At 40.0% G+C, this 19,035-nt stretch overlaps 2 protein-coding genes across 3 annotated transcripts; both read right to left on the bottom strand.

Moving 5' to 3' along the window:
• Nucleotides 1-1,481: 1,481 nt before the first annotated feature.
• Nucleotides 1,482-7,073, bottom strand: stap2a (signal transducing adaptor family member 2a). The gene is made up of 11 exons (XM_042428685.1): nt 6,636-7,073; nt 5,707-5,778; nt 5,486-5,605; nt 5,347-5,403; nt 5,102-5,253; nt 4,876-5,007; nt 4,690-4,759; nt 3,469-3,571; nt 3,290-3,385; nt 3,080-3,208; nt 1,482-2,994 (listed from the first exon to the last, which is right to left on the bottom strand). The coding sequence occupies exons 1-11, from the start codon at nt 6,741-6,743 to the stop codon at nt 2,939-2,941; spliced, it is 1,095 nt and encodes a 364-aa protein (XP_042284619.1). The 5' UTR covers nt 6,744-7,073; the 3' UTR covers nt 1,482-2,938.
• Nucleotides 7,074-7,158: 85 nt separating this feature from the next.
• On the bottom strand, nt 7,159-17,865 carry LOC121908561 (endophilin-A2-like). 2 transcript variants are annotated; one of them, XM_042428682.1, is made up of 9 exons: nt 17,638-17,865; nt 14,189-14,257; nt 13,815-14,031; nt 12,974-13,107; nt 12,653-12,811; nt 11,584-11,687; nt 11,012-11,145; nt 10,801-10,857; nt 7,159-9,920 (listed from the first exon to the last, which is right to left on the bottom strand). In XM_042428682.1, the coding sequence occupies exons 1-9, from the start codon at nt 17,680-17,682 to the stop codon at nt 9,733-9,735; spliced, it is 1,107 nt and encodes a 368-aa protein (XP_042284616.1). In that variant the 5' UTR covers nt 17,683-17,865; the 3' UTR covers nt 7,159-9,732. The 2 variants fall into 2 exon arrangements, with proteins under 2 accessions (XP_042284616.1, XP_042284617.1); XM_042428683.1 differs by lacking the exon at nt 10,801-10,857 and having other exon boundaries at nt 17,638-17,861.
• Nucleotides 17,866-19,035: the final 1,170 nt, after the last annotated feature.

Below are 19,035 nucleotides of genomic sequence, written 5' to 3'. Positions count from 1 at the left end.
TTGGCATTGAAAAAAAACTGAACTGAAAAAGGAAACATTGACACTGAAACACTTGTATTGGTAAAAGTTGTATTGGCAATGAAACAAGTATAAGCACTGAAAAAAGTTCCACTGAAAAATAAAACATGGGCATTTAAACACTTACAATCTTATTTTAGTTTGCTATTATGTTTGTATGTTTAAGGGCATCATATTTTACAAATCTGTCATCAAAAATTTTGGGAAAAATATGGAATCTGCAAATGAAAAGTGCAGTAAAAATTACATTTATTTATTTACTTATTTAATGGAAACTGGGCCATTTTTCGAATGCCAAAAATAAGGGTTTTTTTGCACAGCAGTGAGACACTGATGGGCTTAAGTTACCTAATGGTGTATAGTGGGTGTTTTCTGTCCTGCATGAGGTCTTATGACTGGAGTAGACGTTTGAATTTTTTAATCTGTTGTAATAACCAGAGGTAGGCCTATATGAAAATTATATTTTAAACTGAAAAAAGCAGTTATATGTGGTGGATAGCCTACAATATAACCACCTGCTGCAACATGTGCAATCCAAGAGTGTTTCTATTATTTTGTCCACAAAAGCAGTTTTTTTGTCCACAAAAGCAGTTTTTTTAAGGACTAGTCAATGCTCATGATCCCACCAGACTCCCAGCAGTGCGCTTCAGAGGTGTCCCAGAAGCGGCTCACCATCCGCTCCACTGAAAATACTCACCTAGTGTATATTTGCAACAAGCCGTCTCAAGCTGCACAGAGCATACATGTATACATACAAATATGTGAAACATCTTATCAAATACAACAGAAATTACCTCATACACTTTTAACATAAAATTAAATCAACATGGGCTGCAACTAACTATTATTTTCATTATTCATTAATCTATCGATTATTTTCTCAATTAATCGATTAGTTGTTTGGTCTATAAAATGTCATTAAATGGTGAAAAATGTCAATCGCTGTTTCCCAAAGGCCAAGGTGCAACCATAAATGTCTGGTTTTGTCCTGAGCAACAGCCCACAACCCAAAGATATTCACTTTATGTTCATAGAAGACTAAAGAAACCATACTAGTCACATTTAAGAAGTTTGAACAGGATAATTTTTGTATTTTTTTTTTCTTAAAAAAATGACTCAAAATGATTAATTGATCATTTGGAGATTAATTTCTGTCAATAGACTAGTCAACTAATTGTTGCTGCTTTAAGATCTGAAATCAACCACAAAGTTGTTGAGGGAAGGCCCCTAAAAATCAGTTTCATCACTAAATGAGCATAACTGTTCTATTTAAATTATTTTAATTTAAAGGAGAGTAAATCTGATGATTTCCAATGTAAATATTTCCTTCATCCTGTAAGATCATGGAAGATGCCCTAAAGTGAATTCAAAAACTAAAAAAAGTGCTCCTTCTATGCTGGGTTGTAAAAGAATAGCTTGGACTTTTGTAAACTTTTGCACACTTCTTTTATTCTACTCATAATATTGATTTATTCCAACATTATCTAATTTCCTCATTCTCCTGTTACAGGAAATCAAGGTTTCAATCAATGACTTGCACCTAAGAGACTGTCACTTGGGGATGGGGAAGGACGTTTGAGAAAGCATGGGCAATCAGTTCACCACAAGGACAAATGACATCCATGCAAAACAATTTAATGCCCTCAATATCTAACAAACACTATTCTTTGATAGTGATCAAGTAGTCACAACACTTATTGTACAAACATACAAAGAACCGTTCATTGTAAGAAGACACTTTAAGTCAGTTGATCACAGCTTGCCACTAGTACTCAGACACTTCAAATAAATTAGTTGCCCATGAGAATAAATACTTATCATTGTTTAATCACTGTCAGATCTGTAATACTTTTGTCATCAAAGGAAGAGGTAGGGCAGAGGGTGTGATACAGCCAAAAGTCAAGGCCAGGTTCAGTCTGCAGCAGTAAAGGTTTGGTTTATCTCAAGTGTTTTGTTCGCGTGTTAATACTCAGACTGTGCTGATAAAGTTTCACATCAAATATGCTCAATCCCATTTAGTTGACATCCATTCCACTAGAGGGCACCCTTGCATATAAATACAGTAGATTGATTTTCTTGAAGAGGAACAGACATCACCTGGGGTTTTTAGGCAGGTCTGACCACTGGTGAGCCATAGCACCATACAGTAGCACATACACAGTAGCAGAGAATAAGGAAACACTTGAAAATAAGCACTGACAGCACAGTAATGATTTAAACTGAGTCACAGCAGTGTCATTAAATCAACATTACATTAATGGTTGCTTATCAAACACTAATAGCACTCAGAGCAGCAGGTGGAGATTGTGCAATTTTCAGTTTGTGGTCTGTATTCAGATGATTTTTCCGTCATGTCACACGTAAAGAGGTGAATGAGGATATTGTCTGAGCTGAAACCTGACTGTGCTTGGCTTAATTTACTTTTGGAGTAGATCAAGTTTCAGTTCAGGTGTCAGGTCACAGTTTGACGCTCTGGTGTTGATCTTGGCAATCAGTGGTTTGTTTGCTCTCGGTCTCTGGTGTTGCAGCAGTAACACCAGCGGCACACAGACACGGGCTCAGAAAGGAAAACATCAGGCTCAGTAGGTGGTCTGGTATGTGTCGGTGCTTCTTCGACAGGTTTTCAGCTGCCAGTCATATTGCAAAGCACTAGTGGATTGTTACCCAACCAAGGCAGGCAGGCAGCATGTGAGGTTATATGAATCTAATCCAGTGTTTACCAACCAGTCTTGCTCTTAAGGACATACACATCAAGACCAAAACTAATGAAAGTCGGAACATCCTGAAGCTCCCTATGAGAAGGTGGCGGTAATTTGTAGTCCCTTGTGTTCCACCTAGAAGGCACAGGATGAATACATAGCTGCGGTGAGAAGGGGTTTGGCACTGAAGATTGGCTGAGCTGCGACAGGAGGTTGATCCTTCACTCCTGACTGGCTCGTCTCTTCTCCAGCTTCATTTTGAGTTCCTCATTGAGTGCTGTGGAAGGACAGAAGAAACTGAGGGTTGAAACAGAACTGTGAATAAATCAGCAATGACTACGGCAGGGGAAGTTGACACTCACTCTGTGCGAGAGGCGATGGGGAGAGAATGAGACGTCTCATTGGGTTGGTGGGCGAGGCCGGCACTGGTGAGGTCAGGATACGGCGGTCTGGGGCGGGGGATCTGGACAGGGGGCTACTGCACCAACGATCTGCACCAGAATAAAAGCAGTGATCATTGTTGCTGCCTGTCTGTGTCTGTCCACAGTTGCTTTTACGTGAAAGAGGCTAACCTTGTTTTGGGGGCAGTGCAGGAGCCTTTGGCAGGGGGCTGGAAGGGGCAGTGTGGAGAATCCTCTCTCCATTTTCATCATTGGCAGAAACATATGCTGATGACACAAAATTACAAAAATTAAATTAAATTACTCTTAAGACTCGAGACAGAATTTTTTGAGCTGCAAAAGTGCCGCACTGATATTCTCTTCATAAGGCTCCTCCAGTAGGAAAGGTTGCAGAGTTCCTGCTGTCTTCTCAACCAGGGCATCGATGACCTCATGAAGTGTAGCACAGGGAATCTGCAGTGGCAAACAGAAACCTATTGTATTAAATGCCTCAAAGTTGTTGGTTTGTTAATGGATAAGGCTGGTGATTTTCTATATTTTTCTTATTGTCAACAGAAGAGCCAAGCCAACAATGAACTGATCCTAGAATTGATCCTTTGCTAGCTTGTGGTCCTACATATCATAACCTCTTGACTTTGTACTTAAGTTATTTACTATGTAGTAAAAAGTCAAGAGATTATGATATGTAGTACCAGGTGCTAGAAGAGAGAATTCCTGCACATTGTCCTGTTATTTGCAATAAACTTTATTGGAGATACAACATTTCAGTCCTTAGACATTCATAAGATAAAAGGAGGAGTTTTATAACCTGAGGCGCCAGATGGTTAGGTACACAGAACTACTCTCCGGAGACTGATACCATTGTCACTGTTAATAGTCTTTGGAGCCATTTCCAGAAAAAACTACCGTGCCCAAACTGTTTTAGGTAAAGGAACATTTAAGCAATGCAGCAGTGTGGCTCATTCTTTAGTGCAGTGTGGCTTTGGATACACACACAATACTAGTAAATAGGATCAATTCATTGTTGGTTTGGCTCTGCACATGAGATTTGTTGTCAATAAAAAAAATATAGACAATTACTAGCCTTATCCTTTAATGGTGTTTATACATAGCCAGAGACACTGATGATTGGTCTCATTGCAAAGCATTACTCACATGTAATTTTAATGTTCTGCATTTCTTTTTCAGTTAATGTTGTCTCTAAAACTCTTCAAAAAATACATCAGTGTACGAAGACAGCTATATTTGTTTCTGACAAGGTGAAACTTGAGAAACGGCGTTATCTGACAACAGACAAGACAGAGAGCTGTTGTGAGATTTGCGGAATCAAATATTTGACTTCCCATTTAACAAATCTGTTATTATATATTATTCTATCTTTTTTCTAATATTTAATGCTTTTTCCCCCATAAAAAAACACAATCATGAAATAGCATTACGATCTGTGAATCTACTGCATGAATTAGTCAGTTGCTGTGTATAAATAATTTATACACTTAATGAACTTAATGATTCCATCTTATGAAATGTTAAACATGAAAAGTTTATCTGGAAGTATATTACACACTTACTGGATTTTCTACATCAATGACATAACCACCTTGGTCCCTCTGAGTCACACGGTAATGTCTGAAAACTGATCTGGAGCAAAGATATGAAAAAGATATGAACAGGAAGCATGTGATGTTTACATTAACCGTGGTGTCTGGCTGTGATATTTTGCAGCTGTGGTGTCCTGATGTTCAGCAGGTGTTTACCCGTTGAGGTCCTGTCGGGTGGTGACAGCCAGTGAGCATCCATCTCTACCTGGACGGAGCAGCATGTTGCCACAGTCTGGGTGTCTCTCTAAAAGGACTTCAGCCTCTGTTCGGGACACCGGTCGAAAACACCTGCATGCCACACACACACAGACACACAGATATTATTAATGTCAAATGCCAAATGGTATAGTTATGGCACATCTTCTCAACACAGAGAACTCACGGTGGGATTTCTCCAACTAAAGGAACGGAAAGAGGTGAAGGAGGAGCTCGTGTGGGAGTGCGAGTTCTCCGCCTGGACCTTTCTTTGTCCACCACCTCTTTCAGCATCTGTAGCTGACCCGGCAGCAACGTGAGACAAGATGGTACATTCAGCTATGATTGGACAGAGAGAATTTGTTATGAGACAACATATTACAGACAGGCTGGTACAGGAATATAGTAGGTGTGTAAAAGATGGATGTTTACATCTATGACAGAGTAGAGGAAACCCTTCCACAGCTCCCTTGATTCCAAGTTGGGTGCCTGGAAAAAAAGATCACACTTGAACTCCTTGCAAAAAGAGTGTTAAATTTAATGTATGCGTGTGCATTTTGAGTGGCGTTACTGTTAGTTTGGTCTCTCCATCCTTCATGCGCAGAATGAGTCTGGCTGCCTCCAGGTTTCTGTCCCGGCTACAGTCATCCTTCAGGGACACAAACCCACTGAGGTCCAACTTTTCCACATACTGGAACACACACAGACACACACACACACACAAATTCTCGTGTTTCTGTGTCAACACAGAACAATGCATCTAAAATAGGACGTAAACGATCTGAAACTTACGTGAGTGTCCTTGGCATTATTGAAAAAATACAAAGCATTCCCACACAGACAGGTCCATAGACGCTTGGATGCCTGTCACACACAGAAACAAAAAAACTATACATATGAGAAAATAGATACACTGCTGTGACAACAGCGGTGTTGCTTTTCCACATCTGTGTAATGGATATTTTCCCTTTTTATCTCATTTCCTGTCCCAAGAGATGGATAGTGGGTGAGCCGCAGATGCTGTCAATCTGTGACCATGGATCACTGCAATACCCTGCACCTGAGCCAGGCTCAGATTACATGTCTGTACTTCAATAAAATAAGCCTAATGGGAGAGGGTGCCCTGGGGGAGGGGATTCCCCTCCTTTCTGATCAGGTTACATATAAGTAAAAACATGCAAAAGGATGCTTTGGCAATATTGTCAATTTCAGTTTGTTTAACTTTGTATTTGAGATATGGAAAATGCACTTCAAGGATCAGGCTATCAAATATGTCGATATGTCTAAGTCAGCGATCAGTATTTCTCTGAAATATAAAAGATGGGTGGTGAAAATGTTTGGCAAACATATTATATGTGGCATAAATGTCTAGTTATTAAGATAAGGGACACAGCTACAAATCGTTCATGTGATTTAAATGACATGTAACGTTAGGACAGCAGGGTCTCCACCATTCATACGTCGCGACTCGTTCATAAATTGTTGCATGCTTTTCCTGTCATATTCTTGCAAAACCAGACTGAGGGGCATAACAAATCTGAGATCCACCATGTGAAAAATCCCTCAGCAGCGCCAGCCTACAGTCTCGCCTCGCCCATTCTAACACAATGAGGAAGTTGACAGCTCTCTGGGAATGGGAGATCAGCCGGCATACTGACCCAACACTATCCAAAGCATTCATTCTAACAACATGGCACTTCATCTGCACCTGGCGAGCCTACCTTTTCTTTCGGTCCTCGCGTCTCTAGGTAGCCTTCGTAATAGCAGGGCGGGAGCTGCGCTCGGGGTCCCCCCGGCCCAGAGCGCTGCCTGACGGGTGCAGCAGCCATGAGTGTCGCTGGCTGGGCATCGACCGAGGACAAAGGGGCGCCTAGTAATTCGGGGAGTGACACGCCTTCCCCTATGAGATAGTGCTGTGGCAATAATCCAACAGCTGGCTGGTGTATCCTGCTGTGTCTGGGGGGTCATGCAGATGGGTGGTTGGGCAGATTAAAAATCGGAGGGCTGGGGGATAAATGTCCAAGGTATATAGATGTTTATTGAGCAAAATGAGCAATTGTGCAAATGTCAAGAGACGAAATTAAGTAAGATTCAGGAAGGCTACAGTAAGTCTGATGGAAAAAGAGAGAATCCTATGGCTCTATTATATCTTCTGCACCTCTGTACACACTTTACCACTAAATTGTTTCAATTTAAAACCACTAGAGGCTGAGAAGTCATTCCCCATGAGAGACACACTGTGAGTCAAATTATTTAATATTTATTTGAAGAAGCGAATGAACAATGAGCATCCATTCCCCCTACAGTAACAAAAATATACAATACACAGAAGATTACACTTAGTAAAGAGGTAATCCATATATCCTAAAGATAATCCAGGATAATCCCACTTTTAGTCTCCCCACAGTCACAGTTACAAAAATGAGGCATTGCATAAGACAGAGGCTACAATAAAGATACATGCAAAGAAGTTACATTTTAAACACAGAAAATTACATTGAGTATACATAATAAAATAAAGCTTTATGGTCCGATAATACTTCATCAATATTGCAAAGTTGCCACTCTTAAGGGTATCTATGCAATACCAGCCATCACAGAATTTAGTGTTGCTATAAATGTCAACCGCAGAATTCAGACAACTATTTCAGCTGTGACACTAGCAGCACACAAAAATTGATCTTTGCCCTTTTTTCCACGACATTATTCATCATCAATATTATACAAGCTGTATAATAGCTCAACCTGAGCCCCCGACCTTCCTCCCCCCTCTCTAACTCTGGGCTTTTGATTTAGTGTAATGAGGCATGTAAACCCACACCTGAACCACGCAGTTATTACTCCACACAGCCGAACCCCCTGGCCCTATACATAAAATGAATAGCATAGGAGACATGCAAACATAACATTAAAAAGGCACATACTATGATAACAATGAGGAGATTATTCAAGGGATGGCGCAGGAGACTGAGCTCCAGAGGCACCATGGGATTGGGATGGGGCAGATAATGAGAAAGGGGGTAGGGGTACTGGGGCAGGTGGTGAATAAAGACTAGTGGGGGAGGGCATAATCCACTGCTGTGCGCCCTTCCTTGCTGAAAAGACCTGTCTGTTCCGCTCCCAGTTTAAATAGAGATGGGAGAGTTGAGTGGGGCGGGGAGGCGGTCTAACAAGGGGATCATGACAAGAGGAGAAAGTTGGCATTTTAAGTGAACAGCGCAAACCCTCACAGTTCATAGTCTGCTTGTAATAGGCTTAATTGAAACTGAAACCAGCCATTGTGTACAGACCTTCCTCATTATTAGTAAATTCTGTACACAATAGTTGTGGGATAGCGTTTTCTGTCAGGTCTGGTGCACAGTTTCAGCCTGAAAACCGAGGCAGGTACAAAAACACCCAATACACATCAGATTAATTTCCATGCTCCTAATTACAGGTTAAAATACTAAAGCCAAGCTTACCCGGCACTATGGAGGAAAACAAATCACAGACTGAAAATTCACTGAAAAACAGTTGGGTAAAAGCCCACAAAACATTGTGACACTGCCAGCAGTATCAATAGAGCCTGAGAAAATAGAGGAGCTGAAGCATGTGTGCTTATGGCTTTGGTGTTATGCTGTAAAATATTTGTGGTGGGGGTAGATCATGTTACATGGTTGTGAGTAGGAAGCTGCATGAATTGTTGCCATTTAATGACAAACTGCAGCCTCATGCAATGTAGGAATTTATCAAACCTTTCTTTGGCATCAGTTATATGGAGACAAGAGTCTGGAGTGCAGTAATAAACACTGTAAAAGCTGTAGGCAAATTAAATAATTGACAACTTAACAACACTGATGTGTGAATGAAAGAACAGTTAAATGCAGCTGTCACTCAATGTAACCTGCTGACTGGCTCCAGTTAGTTTTGCAGCTTATATATACAGCACCAATCAAAAGTTTGGACACACCTTCCCAATCCCTTGAATGAGAGAGTGTGTCCAAACTTTTGTCTGGTACTGTATATATATGTATGTAATTGAAAAAAATTGAAACTATAACTTAAGACAAGCCACCCAACATAGATTTGGTAAGCGATAACAGAATGTACACGACAGTGTCATTTAAACCAACAACTACGGATGATCTCCAGTACCACCAGATGGCAGTGGAGGATAGTCTCGAGCAGCAACAAATAGCAGCCACTCCTCCATGTTGACTCCAACGAGTCCATGATTACAACAGTACTAGAGCCTGAAGGCAACTGGGTGACAACTGGGAGTGTAGAAACACAGTGCTTAGAAGAATGCATGTGTATGCATGCATGTTTGTAGTACCAATATGAACAATACATAGAAAGGATGTGTTATCATGTGTTAATATATTGTGAATATAAAAAAAGGTTATGAATATAAGAAAGTAGTGCACTTCTTAGTGTTTGTGGATCAGATTGGATGTCATTACACATGTCATTCTTTCTACATCAGTCCTGGTAATGGAGGTGTAGTGTACAAAGTGCACAGGTGCATAGAGAATGATATAAAGACCCAGACTATGGTAAATGCACCCAAATATTACGCCATGATTTTTCTGACTAAACATCTCTTTGTCCTTTCTCTTTAAAATCCATTAAATCTTGACAGAATTTTAAAAAAACAACCTTGTCCTCTTTACTCAAATAGCTCTGTGATACAAAAAATTATGTCCCTGTCTTGAGATGTTAACCTTTTAATTACAATAAAGAAGAGATATATTTTGATTATTGAGGGCTGATAATCCTCTGTCCTGCCCCTTTTCATCCTCTCCATCCTGCTGATCCCCTCTTTGCCTCTTGTTGTTTTCAGTGTGACAGTGGCACAACCACTTCAACGTAGTTGTTGGGGAAGTATCCCGACTTGCCATGAAGTGATCCCTCAAACCAGTTCTCATCGATTCGATTGACCAAGGTGATGATGTCACCCTCGTGGAAGCCCAGCTCACCATCATTCTCTGGCTCAAAGTCATACAGGGCTTTACAGCATGGCTCACCTGCAGAAAAAAAGACACAGTAGAGAGATGCAAGGAGGGAGAAAGAACAAATAGTCATTTTGTGAAAATAATATTTGCAATTTCCCTTTAACAAGATTAGTACATTCTCCTTTAAAATGGTTATTAAAGGCAGTTTGTCACCAGTATGTTTTCCAGTAGGACTACAGCACTCTGGAAAAGGCCATAAAAGTTATTAAAACAAGAAAGGTTTAGTCAACAGTGTGGTGAGAGAGAATCCTTCTGAAGCTCAAGATCAATGTACCGCCATGTTACATAGCATACATATTTTATTCCTTCCATAATAACCATGAGTTTAAACCCAAGACTTTTCTCATTTACCTTCTCTTGTGTTTGATTGAAGAGGGAGTGAGATTAGGAAAAGGTAGGACTCTGGGGGATGGTTAAGAATTTCAATTCAACCCCTGACTAAATCTGTGAAATAAACCATGTGTGATGTAGTTATTTTTCTTGAGGTTCAGAAGTTTCAGTCAGTCAGTAAAAAGGCTGTAGATGCATACGATTCAGCAAAACATTGACTTCTCTCTGACTGTGACAGCAAAACATTTTGCTAGCAAGACTTGATTAAAATAACACAGTCAGTCAAAACAAATATAGAGCGTGGTTTGCTGATGATTCTATGTCTCTGCAGCCTTGGTCAGACAGAGTAATATTCACACTCTGACAAGCCCCGTCTTGTTCTGGGAGCCTGACAGACTGGACACAGTGGACCCAACGACACCATCCAACAATGTTAGTGAAATACTTGCAATACATGCAGACACCTCTCTGCCTCACAAATGTACAACAAATCGAGAGAGGGGGCAATCAGTGAGTTGGTCTAGTTCTGTGTAAGTGACACGTCTTCATCTGTCTCACTCACGCGATCTGCTCCTGATCGAGGTTCTTTGGAAGGATGGACCTGGATAATGTGCTGGGGCTGGTTAATGTCGCAGAAGGAAAGACACGTCAGTCGTAAGAATGAGATTCACTTGTACACATGCCTTCTTTGGAGTAGGTCTTTCACATGTAAACACGCACAGACGTTCAAGCTCATTCACACAAGTATCACAGAATTTACAAAGTAAGTTTACCAGCAGAGTAAGCTGGAGGGCTTGAAGCAGCTGGTGAGTATGCCCCGTTGGAGTGCTGTGTGTCTCCAAAGTCAAAGGATGGTCTGGGTTTGGGTGTGTATTCTCGCTTTGGTTGGGACTGAGCGTCATTCACCCTGCATGAAATCAGAACAAAAAACATCACCTGTCTGCACTCACAAGTAAGGGAGGCACCAATATAGATATGGGCAGGTTAAAGAAACATTAAATCAATTTCTTGTGTGCTTTCATACGATTACTACAACTAATTGTCATAACACAAGGAAAATCTATGTTATGATATTCTGAAATAAAACTGACATTTTATCTCTCTAATGTAGGAAAAACAAATTATATCAAAATGATCTGTTTACTAAACCACAGGTAATGATCTTAATATGTATTCACTAAAAATAAGTGATATATTCTCAGAATCAGCTGATACTTTACATTCACTATTTATAAATAGCTGGGTAAAAGATGGTACTGCTGAATCATCCTGTGTCATGAGCCAGAGGACACAGCCTCAACATACAAAAGGCATGCCAAGCTCCACAAATAGTCACGTTGCTGACCTTTCTCTCAGTTTGTCAGAAAGCTCCTCCAGGATCTGCGAGGCCTGTCTGTGGTACTGCAGCAGAGACTCCACAAAAGAAGACAACTGACTCACCTGCTCCACCTACACACAAAAAAAAATTATTTTAGAATGAGACAAAACACAGAAACAGCATTGGGCCGTTTTACAAGCAGACTGTTTGCATTCCTTAATGGTGCTGTCTCTCATCATTCCCCATTTGTTCAACATTACGACACCATTGTTCATTGTAATAGCTTCACTCAAAAAGCCCAGAAACACCTCATTATGACAGCTATGAGAACAGTATATACTAAACAAAACAGGTCTGACAAGCTCATAATGTAGCAAGTCACTGTGGGAAAAGAAAACAAAAACACAAAGCATATCACCTGTCACATACTGTCCTTAAAGACACAGACATTTGGCTTGTTGGCTGAGAAGCTGAGAGCAGAATATACTTGCAAAGCATGTAGTCAGAGATACCAGCCAAACTATAGATACACATACTGCTATGATGTTGTTTATCTAGTGTCAGTGTTTTTACCTTTATCTTCAGTTTGCTTTTTGCAATATAAACTAGGGCTGGGTGATATGACCAAAATCTCGTATCCAGATGTATGCCATCTCATATTCCGATAACGATACCTATCCCAATAGAGCACATTTTAATTCAATGGATAAATAGTTGGTCTGTGCCAATTTTAGATGATTTTATCAGACATAACACATTTTAAGTCCAATTCGACACTTTGAAAATGGTGACATTACCTCTAAACCTCTAAAAAAAAACATCAAATGTTTGCTCCAAGATATTTGCATGAATTTGTTCGCTTGCAGTGAAGTCAGAAATGATGGATTCTGAGAAATCAAAGATAATCTGAAATAACAGTATGGTTTGTCTCTTTGAAAATATTGTTCAATATGTATGCTGCCGTCTGTTTTTTTTTTCACTTTGTAGTGAAGGACAGCCTCACTAGCACTACTGTAGATGCAACTTTTATGTTTACATAATTTTGGCAGAAGTTCCTCAATCAAACTGAATCAAGTTTAGTCTACTGGATACTCACATCTGTTTCCAGGAGGTTGTGCATGGAGCTCTCGGACAGCTCTTTGGACTCGTGGAACTTCTCCAGGGCCTGTCGGATCTCTTCATCTTGGATTTTACCCTGACGTTTCTTTTTATAATCGTAGTCCAGACGGCGGCCCTCCAGCTTCTTCAGGTGGTGCTGAAGTATGAAAGTGTTGAGATTAGAAAGATGAAAATCAAAGTATTTTCACTTATCTATAGTCATTTGCTGCTGGTCTAATTCATACATTTGCATTTTATTCAGTTTTTTTTGTCTCTAGACTTCAAATACTTTTTCATCATACTATTGCAGCTGACCTACCTGAATGTCTTTGATATCCTTGTCAGCAACTGCCTGCAGTGGGTCAATAAAGTTCTGCTTCACATCAATATCCAGAGAGTCCTTGACCTCGGCCATCCTCTTCATTGACTCTCCTATGTCTGTTAGAGCCCCTCCTACAGTCCACAGACACAAACACAAAATAACAACATTAGGGAGTGTTGGACATAGTAAAGCATTTAATCATAATCATTGTTGTATAATGAAGATGAACTTATAGCCCCTTTTATATAGCCTGTTTGAAGTGGGAATGTTGTGCTGTTATTCTGCTACGCTGTTCTGTATAAAACATACAAACATGCAATGGGGGGGCATTGTTGTTCCGCCGTTAAGCCGGCAGCAGAGGTAGTCACAGAGCCGAGTCGACAGGAAGAAGACCTCTGTGTAGAAGAGAGAGCTGGCATGGTGGGACAGGGGTGTAACGTTTTGATGATGTGTTATGTGTGTGACCCGATGTTGTTTACCATTCACAGCAACGCTACTTGTGTTTGAAGAGTGGTATAAATGTGCACGGCTAGCAAAAGCATCTCAACACTCAGTTCACCCACCATTATTGTTTAGAAAGCAACGCTGCTGCCCGACGGGTATGTTATACGTCACACTACACACTGACGCTGTTAAGTTACATGTCAAGTTATCTAAAAAATCACACACTGGGGCAAGCATTATGCCTGCTCTGTTTGGTTCAGTGTAAAAGAGCAGAGCGAGCATAATGAGGGGTGTACTTTAAAGCAGTATTGTGGGATCTCTGTTTAAAAACAGCTTAATAAAAAAATGCAAGTAGGTACACAGTCTGAGAAAATCATAGGTCCATTGTTCTTACCAAAGTTAGTGTCCTCGCCCATGTCCCGTCCGTACTTAGTCATGCACTCCCCTAGGAGGCCCTCAGGCTGGGGGTAGCCTGGACTGTTCACCTGCCCACGGATTTTGGACACTGTGTTGAGCATAGTCAGCTTAGCTCTCGTCGCTGGGTTGGGCTGGAGGTACTCTGATGTTTTGTTGATGATTTCCACCACTGCTTTGCTGGTGATATCTGCTCTCTGGTGGCACAAGTTAAGAGAGAGACAGCTTGTATGCCTTTGAGAATGATCATGTGAGTGAAAAAAACTTGGGGGACAGAATTTCCCAGCACAATATATGAACACTGCGTTACTCTACACATGAACTATTGGTATTATCTTAAAATTTGTGAGGTACCCGCTCAAGGTCCTTGAAGTCTTCATCGAGTTTGGTTCCCTCAGCACCTCCAACCTTCTCACTCACCAGCTGTGAACACAGAGCAAACAGAGCAATGAACTCAGCATATTCAAAGGTAACTCATGGAAGGAGACTTATAGCTTTTTGTATATTGTGAAAATGTTTATTGATATTATTTGTGAATATTTTATCAACCCTCTTCACTTTTCCAGTTATGCACCTCCAGGGGGAGGTGAACAAAAGAACAGAACTGCTAGAGCTGATAGGGGGATCAGAGGACTGCTCAAAAACACTTCAGCAGGGCAGGAACCTGTTTGTCAAAGGGGCTTGATGCAGAATTTCAAAACCACCATGTTGTCTGTTTCCAAACTTTACTGGATGTATAACATCTTCCACCATTTTTTGCAGGCCAGGCAAACACAGTTCTATTATTCTAATACATGTCCATGTTTTCCATCAGTGGAAGAACCTCCTCAAGTCTGTGTGAGGGAATGAGTGCTGCAAACAGGACTTTACTTTCTACTGAGAGCCTTTGTTCCATACAAATTTTTTCCCCCCGTTTCCATCAGGTCAGCACACACATTACAGTTTTCTTAACTACAACCACATCCATGGATACTTTTACTAAACACACATGCTAACTTCATCTTGCTCTCACTCACTCACACATGGCCCATACATTCTTCATTTCTCATCCAGAGCAACAAGCGCTGAAATCCTGTCCAGTTGGCAGGCAGGCCGAACAGACACTCATTGTGCGCGCTCTCATTTGCTTAAACTCGGTGCAGCTGTCAGCATCACACACTGCACATAAGACTCTATGACCAGATGGGTCAACCAATCTCTCTAGTTTATATAATACACAGGCTTGGAAAAGTTCTTCTGTGTGGAGCCCTCAGTTGCTCTGAAAATGTTATAAGGACAGACTGCCAACTGTTGGTTCATGGGATATAATTCAGCTCCACACATTCCCTAATTATGAAGTCAGTGTACAGCATTTTAATTGCAATTAATGAATCTCTCGGAACCAGATATGAAGTTGTGCCATCTAGATGTGTGAAATCCACACACAGGCACACATTCAGCACCCCATCTGGTTTCATAATTGCTAGCACAAGTTTTTGTCCACCATGACTAATTAACCTGCCCATCACTGTCAGACTAGGACTTGTAATCTATCTGGAAGAACTTGAGTTTTAGTTGTAATATAACATTTAGCTGTATGTTATTTTTTAGCTTTTGTTACTTAAAATTGTTGAACGCTAAATCTAAATGAGTAAAATAGAGAATTAGTTTAAAAAACAGATTAATAAACAGATTTGGTATGGGATTCAGATTTGGTAAGAAGTTGTTGTGATGGTTGAGATTAGGGTCTCACCTTTGTAGAAGACCAGAAGAAGAACATCTGGGTTTAATTTTATTGAGAATTGAATAAAATTAGATATACAACATGGTTTTGACAAAAACAAAACAGCAGGTGCACAGTGATAAACCTAATATGCATAGTGTCAGCTATAAAAGTGTGATTAACAACTTGGCAGACTTCAATTATTCTGTTCAATCATTAATTGTAACAAGTATTTTTATAGCGTATGACGTGGACCTTGTTAAGCAACTAATTAAATGACAGATTATCCTCCTGAACCCTGGTGTCTTTCTTTTCACAACTTGAATGCCAAGATGCAACACTTGTTGAAGCCTTTTGAAGATGGAAATGGTCAGACCCACTGCACTGTTGTTTTAGCGCAGCTTAAGTTTTGCAAAGGTTTATATAGAACATAAAACAATGTCAAATCTATTCTTACTGGATTTCTGAACTGGAAACTGGTTTGGGCAGAGTATTCACATAACTAGGATTCCATTACCCACAATGCGGTACACACCCACTGAGCTAGGACCTGTCACTGCCATGTTACATGTTGTTGGGCCAAAGCAAAGACCTGCTGCAAAGCAGGTGTCATCAAAACATAGGCCACCAGTTTTGCAAGCCACATTTTTGAGCTTCATGTTTGTGGTGGCGGGTTTAACTTCTAACGACCTCAAGAGCCAACAGTTAAATCTTTCTCCGGAGAGGGATATGTGCTACTAGTAATTTGGAAGCACAAGAAAGACATGGTTCAATAAATCCAAGAGTTTCAAAAGTAACCAATGCAGAGTTGTGATGGTCATGCACTATGATTACTGCGAATGTCTGTGAACAACATGGCAGTCAGACATTTGACTGACATGGCATTAGGTAATTTCCATTTACTTAAATATTTGAGCTGATTATATAACACCACCATCAGTGCCATCACTTGTTGACATGCACCAGCTGTCAACATTGAACTGAAATATGCACTTTCTCTCTAAATGCACTGTAATGCTAACTGTTCATTTGTTTTGGGTTTTTTCTCTTGGGATTATATGTTTTACCATTTTTTAAAGGGGATTTTTATATACATATATATCTTTATCCTTTCTGTTGTTGTTGCACTGCTATGTGGGCTGGGAGGAACAGCATTTTGTTTTGTTTTTTATGTATGCAAGTACACAAGACAATGACAAACTATATGTCATATATCTAGCTAAATTAAGATCCTCATAGGTCAGCTCAGTTCAAAACATCATAGAGAATCATGGCTGATAAGATTGCGACATTCGTCTGAATTGCCAAACATGTGTTGTCTGATTGAAACTGTGGTGTCACCACAAAATATTAGCCAATTTGTGACAAGTGTTTTGAAAACATTGTGAAATCCACCACGCTAGAGATGACCAATATCCAACTTCACGTCAGCACACTGGTGGCCACTACCATTAACTGCTGCTCTGTTTAATATAAAAACAATACACAACGAAACCACACACCAATCATCACATACTGTACACCAACTCAATCAAACCAGAAACTCAACATTTAGATATTTGACTTGTGTGAGTCAGCAGCAACAGAAATATCTGCAGGTTTGGCGTTAATATTGTACTTTAGCGTCACCGAAATGTATTGAATATTAAGGAATACAAGCTACGGAGGCTAGTTGGATAAACACTTGCAAACTGCACTGCAAACTCACGATATGTAACCTACTGACTAAGCTAACTTAATTCAGGTAATGCAAGTGCTTAAATAAATAACGTGAGGGCAAAAAACTATTGTGGATGCAAACCGTAAACAGCCATGTTTAATGTTATCAGCTTGTGAACTCTGGATTAACGTTAGCGTTAAAGGCTAATTTAACGTCAAGGGTTACCGTCGACGTTACCTGTAAACGACAACACAATTGACAGTTACCAAAAGTTTAACAACTTGTCGTACTTTTCAACAAGTTTACGCGTTTCATACGGTGTTTATCCAGGAAATGTGTTTTGTCGTTATCCGTCACGTAACGATAGTGTTAACTTCAGCTAGCTAGCCAAGCTATCGGCTAATGTATTTTTTTTTTTTTAAAAAAAAGTCGCGCGTTTACCTGACTTGCTTTGTAAAATTGCTTCTTAAATCCAGCGACGGACATCTTGCACCGTCTCTGTTGCCACCTGGACCTCGAAAAATATGTGTTTAAAATTAGTTGCTGTGAGTTTGTGGTTAGCACAAACACCAGCCGACCAACACGTCTACAAACTTTGCACCGTGGATGTGGAACTTGCTAGGCAACCACAATTTCCTGGCACCAGTTTCATGTGGGAGGCTCCATCCTGGTGGATAAAGTGGGTCAAGGCGCGCGCACACACACACACGCACACACACACAAATCATGCATCCAAACATCCTTTCTCTGCAAACTCTCTCTGCAGACACAATGAATAAATTGCTGACTTTGACTTACGCAGAGAAAGACATCCATTAACCCCATAACATTAGCCTATATAAACTATACACTATCCGAGGTAAAGACAAACTTTCTCGCTCAACTTTAAATGTCTTATTTTGTTCGACCCAACCAGTCCAAAGCCCAAACATATTAAATTAATCCGATCAAAGATGAAGGAGACACTTATAGTCCGTTCAAATCTTTAATCCTGATCACCCAAGGGTGGATTTGATTAAAGTAAGATTTTAAATAAGGAATAAGAGTCCTATTGGCATTTCTTGAAAAAATGAATAAAAATCTTCTAAGATGTTTAACATGTAAGATCCAATAGGAAAAAAAAAACAGATTTCCAATAAGACTGTGAATTTCCTGCATGAACCAAACATTTTTTCTTATAAAGGGGATAAAAAGTCTGAGGGATTTTATTTTATCCAATAGAAAAAAACAGATCTCTCCTATGGGACTTTTTGACTGGGGTTTATGATACAAAATGGAGAAAAGAGGCAAATCCTCATACTTGAGACACTGCAACCGGAGAATGGTTGGAGTTTTTGATTGATAAATGACTGATTAATGATTCCTTGATCGAAATTGTTTATTTTCTGTCAATTGACTAATCTATTAAATGACTGTAAATTACTTTTGCAGCTGAAAGTTAATGCAAAAAGGAATAAAGTATGCACGGAACATGAATGCTTGTCTTTGATCAACATTAAATTGATATCAGATCAGTGATTTTAGAGACACTGAATAAAGGTTTTTCTCGCCATAATCATTCCTCCTGTTCATACTGACCATTAGAAGATTCCTTCGTAATGCCCTTACAATGTAAGTGATGGGCGATTAAATCCACAAGCCTCCTTCTGTGTAAAAATGTATTTAAAAGTTTATCTGAAGCTAATATGAAGTTCCTCTTTTTGTTACTATACTTCCACCACAGCTCAACAAGGAAACACTATCAGAGGAAACACAAAGAGAATTTTATGCTAAAAAGAAATGTGTCAGATATCCAATTGATATGAGTAACTCAGACTGCTGGAGCCTCATATAAGCTTC

This window comes from Thunnus maccoyii, chromosome 12, assembly GCF_910596095.1.
Source record: "Thunnus maccoyii chromosome 12, fThuMac1.1, whole genome shotgun sequence".
Classification (NCBI taxonomy): Eukaryota; Metazoa; Chordata; class Actinopteri; order Scombriformes; family Scombridae; genus Thunnus; species Thunnus maccoyii.
This window is presented reverse-complemented; position numbering and strand designations above follow the sequence as displayed.